This window comes from Siphateles boraxobius, unplaced genomic scaffold (genome assembly GCF_051911475.1).
Source record: "Siphateles boraxobius isolate OS27281-9 unplaced genomic scaffold, OSU_SipBor_1 404, whole genome shotgun sequence".
Taxonomy (NCBI): Eukaryota; Metazoa; Chordata; class Actinopteri; order Cypriniformes; family Leuciscidae; genus Siphateles; species Siphateles boraxobius.
This window is the reverse complement of record NW_027509036.1, coordinates 20,001-29,326: the sequence shown is the minus strand read 5'-3', so window position 1 is coordinate 29,326 and position 9,326 is coordinate 20,001. Positions and strand designations below refer to the sequence as shown.

The 9,326-nt window shown below is 38.3% G+C and overlaps 1 protein-coding gene across 1 annotated transcript in view; it reads right to left on the bottom strand.

The window, feature by feature from the left end:
- Positions 1-365: 365 nt before the first annotated feature.
- LOC143706064 (allograft inflammatory factor 1-like) overlaps positions 366-9,326 on the bottom strand; it is an 11,282-nt gene continuing 2,321 nt past the window's right edge. The window contains exons 2-4 of the mRNA XM_077197621.1: positions 9,260-9,301; positions 6,722-6,884; positions 366-760 (exon numbers count right to left, since the gene is read on the bottom strand). Coding sequence (XP_077053736.1) covers positions 673-760; positions 6,722-6,884; positions 9,260-9,301 — 293 coding nt within the window. The 3' untranslated portion in view covers positions 366-672. The remainder of the gene's footprint in view (positions 761-6,721; positions 6,885-9,259; positions 9,302-9,326) is intronic.

Genomic DNA, 9,326 nt, shown 5'->3' with positions numbered 1-9,326 from the left:
AACATTTATAAAAGCTTGCCTAAAAGTGTGATTCAAAGCGTGTCAGCACAATATGTGTATATTGCTTGTACGGTACAATGATGTTACAGATTACAGTCAATGGACGCATAAACAGGATGACAAGAAACAGAGTGTGTCTTGGAAAGCAGTTTCATGGCTGAGCACTAACTGAATTCTTAAAAGAGCCTCACGCACATCTACTGTCACGCTATAGGACAAGGTGAGCCTAGTTACCAAAATGCAGATACGACTGAACTGGCGAACATGAACAAAAACCAAAAAAAAAAAAAAGCTCACATTTAGGGGAACACGAAAAATCTTAATTCAAATCTGTCTTGCAAGCTAAAATTGTCATCCCATACACACTACACTTCACTAATTCTCCAACCACAGGATTTGTGCTTGTAAACACCATTTAAAAAAAACAAAACCTTTTCATATAAATATATACATTTGTTTACTTATAAAAAGCTACTTTGCGCTTTGACTTCTTCGCAGCAAATATATAGACATCTTTCACCTTTTTTCCCCTGCATTTTGTCCATCTATGAACTAAGATGTCCCTGGATCTTGGCAAAAAGATTCTAGGTAAGGCTATAGAAACCTAGCACCTAATGGTAAATGGGCGAGATTTGCAAAAGCAGGGACGCAATCAAATCCATCTTCACTGCTCTATGGTAGGCTGGTGATGTCACGTTTGGGTGGGGGTCCATCGGGTTTACAGCTGCTTCCGTTAGCTTTGTCTTCAAACATCATAACCCTGTAGGAGAAAAGAGGAAAGTAATTCAATTTCAACCATCAGATCTAAAATATTCCAGAACAATGATGTAGATGTATATTATATGCAAACTTTGCATAATGAATTTAAATAAATTAACTCCTCTTGGCACCTAGGAGTAATCAGAACCTTGATTTAAAGTGGAAAATCAAATGTCAAAGTATTAGATACATTTATGGTAAACTATTTAAGCCATTAGATTTGCAAGTATTTTTAAATGCAAGTTTAATCTTCCAACCACTACAAGGAAATGTGTGTCCATTAAAGGATTAGTTACTCAACAGAATATATTCCTAGTGCGTGCGTGCGTACTAGGAATATATTCTGTATATACGCACGCACGCACACACACCATTTCTGCTTGGGTTAAAAACATGACAAAATTTCCAAGGACTACATCACACAACGACATTCTTTGAATGTCTCAAAAACAAGTCATCAGAATAAATTCCAAGCACAAGCACACACACACACACACACACACACACACACACACACACACACACACACACACACACACACACACACACACACACACACACACACACACACACACACACACACACACACACACACACAAAATCCATTTCAAAGATGCTTCACTCAATCTTCACTCAAAACCTCAGCTACATTAAACTGAGTGAGGCACTTGGAAAGGGTGGTTTCAAACTAATCTGCTATAGTGACAAAAACCAACCCTCCTACAGATCTAAAAAGCTGTGAACAGTGGCACCTCCTTCCTACAACATCATTCCCAATTTAAGCAGGAACATTTATAAAAGCTTGCCTAAAAGTGTGATTCAAAGCGTGTCAGCACAATATGTGTATATTGCTTGTACAGTACAATGATGTTACAGATTACGGTCAATGGACGCACAAACAGGATGACAAGAAACAGAGTTTGAAGACTCACTCCCTGTGTCTTGGAAAGCAGTTTCATGGCTGAGCACTAACTGAATTCTTAAAAGAGCCTCACGCACATCTACTGTCACGCTATAGGACAAGGTGAGTCTAGTAACAAAAATGCAGATACGACTGAACTGGCAAACATGAACATATCTTAATTCAAATCTGTCTTGCAAGCTAAAATTGTCATCCCATACACACTATACTTAGTACACTGTACACAGTGTTACACACGACACTTCACTAATTCTCCAGCGTTTTGAAGTCCAAATCAATGCAGTTTCAAAGGTCTTTGAAGTGCATATATATATATATATACACAGGTCCTTCTCAAAAAGTTAGCATATTGTGATAAAGTTAATTATTTTCCATAATGTAATGATACAAATTAAACTTTCATATATTTTAGATTCATTGCACACCAACTAAAATATTTCAGGTCTTTTATTGTTTTAATACTGATGATTTTGGCATACAGCTCACGAAAACCCAAAATTCCTATCTCAAAAAATTAGCATATTTCATCCGACCAATAAAAGAAGTGTTTTTAGTGGTCGACCGATATGGGTTTTTTGATGGCCGATGTCGATATCTTAGAGAGCAGGGTGGCCGATGGCCGATATAAAGCCGATATTTATATTTATATATATATATATATATATATACATATATATACATACATATATATATATATATATATATATATATATATATACACACACATATATACACACACATATATACATGCATACACTCACACACACTTTAGATTTATATAAATCAATATTTAATAAATTTAATAAATTTAATACATATTTAAAAATCTTTAAAATAAACATGCTTATGCCCTATACTAGATGCCAACTTCTTGAATCTGCAATCCTATTACAGAATTTTTCACAAATAAAGTAATTGTTTAAAAATATATGAATATGTGAATAAAAAGGACATACACCACACAGTGAAAACAACATGAATATGACACAGTGGGCAACTGGATATAGCACAGCATATTTTAAAATGAAGGTTTTAAAGTGTTTCGATCGCATCTCCTGCGAAGCTGATCTTCTGTTCGCATTGACTCACTGCGCACGGACCGTCACTCGCAGGAACACGTTTATGCAGGCTACAAACGCACTCTTCACAAGATATCACAGCTGGATTCGATTAAATCTGCAAGGTTTGTGAAATTAAATGTTTATTAGATATTCAGAGATTTGTTTAAATTATGTAGATGCGCATTTGCTGAATGTTGACAGTAAATGAGAAAGTATTTTAGGCTGATTGTTTGCCTTTTCGGTTACAAATAATATAAAAGCAAACGTATTACTTTTTCGCATACCGTTTACTTTCTTTGAACAGTTCTGTAGCCACCGGTTCTGTCTAACAAAATATTAGATCTGACTGACAGAGATCGTAAACTAATGAAGACGGAGAATGTGAGTGAGCGCTGTGTTCTCTTCTCAGGTGCTGGTGTACTCAGCGCCGCCCGTCAAAATAAAAGTCCCGCTTCCAACACATCGGCCAATCAGAAAAACTTATCGGCCGGTGCCGATATTTTAAAAAAGCCAAATATCGGCCGATATATCGGCCGTGGCGATATATCGGTCAACCACTGGTTTTTAATACAAAAAAAGTCAACCTTCAAATAATTATGTTCAGTTATGCACTCAATACTTGGTCGGGAATCCTTTTGCAGAAATGACTGCTTCAATGCGGCGTGGCATGGAGGCAATCAGCCTGTGGCACTGCTGAGGTGTTATGGAGGCCCAGGATGCTTCGATAGCGGCCTTAAGCTCATCCAGAGTGTTGGGTCTTGCGTCTCTCAACTTTCTCTTCACAATATCCCACAGATTCCCTATGGGGTTCAGGTCAGGAGAGTTGGCAGGCCAATTGAGCACAGTAATACCATGGTCCGTAAACCATTTACCAGTGGTTTTGGCACTGTGAGCAGGTGCCAGGTCGTGCTGAAAAATGAAATCTTCATCTCCATAAAGCTTTTCAGCAGATGGAAGCATGAAGTGCTCCAAAATCTCCTGATAGCTAGCTGCATTGACCCTGCCCATGATAAAACACAGTGGACCAACACCAGCAGCTGACATGGCACCCCATACCATCACTGACTGTGGGTACTTGACACTGGACTTCAGGCATTTTGGCATTTCCTTCTCCCCAGTCTTCCTCCAGACTCTGGCACCTTGATTTCCGAATGACATGCAAAATTTGCTTTCATCCGAAAAAAGTACTTTGGACCACTGAGCAACAGTCCAGTGCTGCTTCTCTGTAGCCCAGGTCAGGCGCTTCTGCCGCTGTTTCTGGTTCAAAAGTGGCTTGACCTGGGGAATGCGGCACCTGTAGCCCATTTCCTGCACACGCCTGTGCACGGTGGCTCTGGATGTTTCTACTCCAGACTCAGTCCACTGTTTCCGCAGGTCCCCCAAGGTCTGGAATCGGTCCTTCTCCACAATCTTCCTCAGGGTCCGGTCATCTCTTCTCGTTGTGCAGCGTTTTTTGCCACACTTTTTCCTTCCCACAGACTTCCCACTGAGGTGCATTGATACAGCACTCTGGGAACAGCCTATTTGTTCAGAAATTTCTTTCTGTGTCTTACCCTCTTGCTTGAGGGTGTCAATGATGGCCTTCCTGACAGCAGTCAGGTCGGCAGTCTAACCCATGATTGCGGTTTTGAGTAATGAAACAGGCTTGGAGTTTCAGACTCAGGAACCTTTTGTTTAGAGTCAATTAGTTGATTCAGATGATTAGGTTAATAGCTCGTTTAGAGACCCTTTTCATGATATGCTAATTTTTTGAGATAGGAATTTTGGGTTTTCATGAGCTGTATGCCAAAATCATCAGTATTAAAACAATAAAAGACCTGAAATATTTCAGTTGGTATGCAATGAATCTAAAATATATGAAAGTTTAATTTTTATCATTACATTATGGAAAATAATGAACTTTATCACAATATGCTAATTTGTATAGAAAGCTAGAGATCACAAGTGCACTGCAAGAGAAAAGAAACTGGACCAGCTTGAGGAACCACAAAGGCTGGATCAGATAAAACACTGGTGTTTTGGAGATATGAGATCAAAGTGAGAACAGAGGATGACCGTGACGGTGAAGAACTGGTTTTGAGTCCGAACAGGATTCCTTTGTGTTATTGTAACTGTACCATCTGTTAAATGTTGTCCACCAGGTCTACCACAGTCATATCCGTTTCATTTAACTCTGCAATGGTATTTACTTGATTCAACATACACCATGACACCTCCAATGGTTGTTCCACCAACATGTTTTGTACTGCAATTCACTTTTGTGTGAGACTTCTAAACTGCAGTCTGTGTCCACTAAAAAACCTTGTGAAAACGGCTTAAGATGGTTTCAATGAATCATGAAACTTGGCACAAACTACTGTTTGTCGCAGACAACTTCAAACTACAACCATTTCTTTCACAAAAAAGAAACGGAAAACAAGAAGTTGAAAGTTTTGTTTATCGCTTCCACTGAGACTAGGGAGGTGTTCAAGGGTACCCGTGCCAACATCTACACTTGAGTCACTAAAAGCCATAGCTGCATCTCCTACCCCACCCAACAAGATGCACGTGTCTGTGTGTGTGTGTGTGCACACACAAATGTTACTGTATACAAGTGTGTCCAGGAAAATATTCATTGTAAGTAGGGATACTCTGATCAATTGGCCGCAGATCGATATCGGCCAATAATCACATTCTATGACTCCACTGGTAGGCACTAAATTTGGCCGACCTCATGAGCCAATCGCAATTCGATGACGTAACCGCAAAAGGTTGCCACTGACGTGCATGTAAACAGTATACAGATGAAGCTTTTGGACCACGTTCTGCTTTGTAACTGCAAAACATTAGTAAACCATAGTTAATGGCACAACTTTAATTAGAGCAGGTTGTCTCGACACACAACAAAACATGATGCATAGATCTTAAGAAAATCCTCACAGTGTGACGTGACATGCTGCCTAGCTAAAGCTAAATCACTTCCAGGATCTGATCTTGTTGCAATCATGACAGTGTTTTCCAACATCATTTAAAAGTTCAAACAATGGAAACTGGATCTCAGGTTTGGTGGGTAGGGAGACGGGATGATGTGTCGAGACCAACCAGACACTATTTTATAGCTGGAGTGCGCTTGGATTGGTTTGATCGCTCAGATTGACAGGTCTTGATTTGCCATATGCCATAGAATAGGAGCGCACAGCTGAAAGAGCGCTGGAAGATCATCACTCATCAACCAGGATCTTTTTACTTATTTATATGCAATTATAAATATTTTTATGCTTAGTGGCATTTGCACATGTAACTTATGTTCAGTTGTTTCTCACTTGTTTGGAAAGGTTTTCGGACTTTTAATAAAAAGCTACCATGGTTCCAAATACCATGTAACTTTTGATTGCTTTAAGGTATCAACACAAAATTTGGCCCAGATGCAATTGTTGTGTGAACAACTTAATTAATGACTTATACTTTCTAATAACAATCATGTCAAGTTTGAATAACAACAATATAAATCAATAAATTGCATCACCTTTCTGTTTTTTGTTACAACGACATTTACATTTGTCAACAAGACCACCAAAACAACATGTTTTTTCCATTTCATTTGATAATTCCAAAATTAATAATTGACAGCCACAGTTTAATTTTAATTAGTCACTCAAGGCCATTTAGTTATTGCCTTAGGTATCGATTTAGTATTGATATTGAGGTACCAAGGCTGTACTGTACCAAAGCCTGGTATTCTGGTATTGATTCAACCCCTAGTGTCTCATGACGATGACATCACCTGTCACAGCAGATCCCTCTCCCACTGAGAGACAATGGCACAGATATGCTGATCCTGCACTGGATGTGCTGACAAGATTAAACACACACATGCCAACATATCTAAAAATAGCTGGACTCAGTTAAAGCAGGAGAGTCCAACAATTCTGCATAATGGCATTTGCTAATGGACATGCACAAAGAAATCGCAGGAACATGTTTAAACACACAAACTTACAGTTTGAGAACAGCTGATCGCTTGCCAAGCATCATTTTCACAAAGTCTCTGTAGTTGATGGTGTCGCTGACGCCCCCCGTCACCTCCGAGATCATTTTCTTCATCTCCAGATGAGTCTTTGGCACACCCAACTTCTCCATCATTCGTTTCATGCCCATCATGTCTGCCAAGGAAACGCATACAGCCATCATACAAACACCTTCATCATACCAACAGAGAACTACTACACAGAGACTTGACAGCTTGACAGATAGATCTCTAATAAAGATGGCATGGCTGACTAGTTGTCCATCAATGAACTAGTCAATTAATGAGGTCATTATTTAGCCCAAATATTTGTTGAATATCTGTCATTAACGCTTGTGAAGCATGCATTTTTTTTTTTTGAGGTGTGGTATCAAGATTAAAAAACAAAACAAAACAAAACAAAACAAAACAAAAAACTGCATGGTGACATAAAACATGATATAAAAAAAAAAATCAGCCTAGTTATGAAGTTTACTTAAAACAGACTAGTTATGTAGTTTTGCACAACCCTAACACTTACAGAAATGCATTTAAACTTTAGCAATGTGCTGGGTGTGTGAAACAGCCACAGGGCTGATACTACAACACCAAACAAAGAACTGTCACTGTTTATCTGCCCACTTCATTTGCATTAATGGAAAGATTTCAAAGACTTATTTTATCCTTGTGTATTAAATTTTGTATCCCACACACATTGTACAGTATATGCCCCTCTCTCCCATATAAACATAGTTGCTAATCACAAACCACACATTTGTGCAAGTATAGCATGAATCATCCACTTAAGTACCCTCATTTCTGTGGCACAAACTTTCAGCTGTTTGGATTCACTACCAGAAATGATGGCCTATGCCACTTTCCTCCAACATCTGATATGTTCAAGCCTGTCATCTGCATAGAAATACATTTCTGAGTGAAACATTTTTATTAAAGATTATTTTTTTTGAAGATTTGATTGCATTGTGAAAAGTGAGCTTGAGCTATAGTCCAGTCATTTTAAGCCAAAATGGTTGTTACGTTCTATACGGTTTTGCTGGGCTTTGTGCTTGGTTTTCCCTCCCTCTCTTGTGCGCTTTCTATTTGCTCCCAGGTTTAGGTGATCGGCCGTGTCAGCTGTCCATCATCATCAGAGCGGTTCTTCAGTGTCCAATCCGCTGTCGCCCCACTGTTTAAAAGGCTTCCTGTGCGTTTCATTCAGCACTGTGTGTGTTTAGTTTAAGGGAATTATTTTTGTTATATTTGGTTCTTTTATTTGGCGCCACTTAAGTTCTTTCTCCCTATAATTATCTATGTTCTTTTCTTTCTTTTGTGGGGTTCCATCTACATTGACCAGCACATACATTGTTTCTAGTGGCTTCGGCTTTATGGGAATACAATATTCACCTTTTCACCAATATTCACATTTTTGCGTGTCTATTCATGGTCCTTTCTGCTATTTCCAATCTACCAGCAGTGGTGTGATATCTAAATGTTGCGTCTATCTCCTAGACCTTTAAAAGTTCGTAACAATGGGGGTCAACCTTGAACAAACTGCAACAGAAGCAAACTCAACTGATTTTGTATCCTCAATACAAAAGTAAGGAACCCCATCTAATAATAATTAATAAAGGCTGGTTTCTGAAGTACTTCTTCCTGCCTCTATGTATTAATGTTCATGGGTAGCCTAAATGTGTTCCATTCAGACCTTAACATTGTCTTTTACTGTTATATGTCAACAAGATTCAACAAGACATTTTCACCTGCTATACCCAATGTTTAGATTTGTTGTGGTATTTATGCAAATGACCACATATGTAAATTAGATTATGCACCGTTTGTCCATGTTAAAAAACAATTTAAAAAAACTTGTAATACATTTTTTGTTTGTCTTGATGCAAGTAATCAACCCAGTAATTTTCATCATGATATTTAAAGGTTAAAATGTTTACCCTATTCACGTGAGAAAGAGAATGAATATGCGTATGAATAGGCTATATTTGGGTCTTTTTCAAAACTATCCCCTAATGGAATTCTTCGGGGCTTTTTTTCCCTTACTCAGGACATATTGAGGATACAAAATCAGTTGAGTTTGCAAATTGTTCAACCTTTTTTCATAAAATTATTATTAGATGGTGTATTAGTATTATTGTTATTTATCCCCCACCTACTGTATATTGTGATTACACCAGTCACATCGTTGTATTAGATGTTTTAATTGTTTTCATTGTGATTTTTTTTTTATCTGCATTTTTCATCAGTGTGTTTATTTTTTTGAAACTGTTGCTCAATCTTTATTCCATGTGGTTTTGACAATGAAACTACAAAATTTACAGCACACAGCAACTTCTCCATATCGCTTGAGTCACTCCTACTCTTTCTACAGCACATGACAGTGATCGTTAAGTTGGTTACCGGTGTGTTCTCATGTTTCCCGTCTATCAAGCATGGTATCACCGACACATTGGGCATGACAAAAGAGCCCTTCCTCACTAAAACTCAGACTTAACTACACATGCACACACACACACTTACCGATATCCCCTTGATCGTTCAGGTCAAACTCTGCATATTTATCTGTGGATTGGAAAACACAAACAAC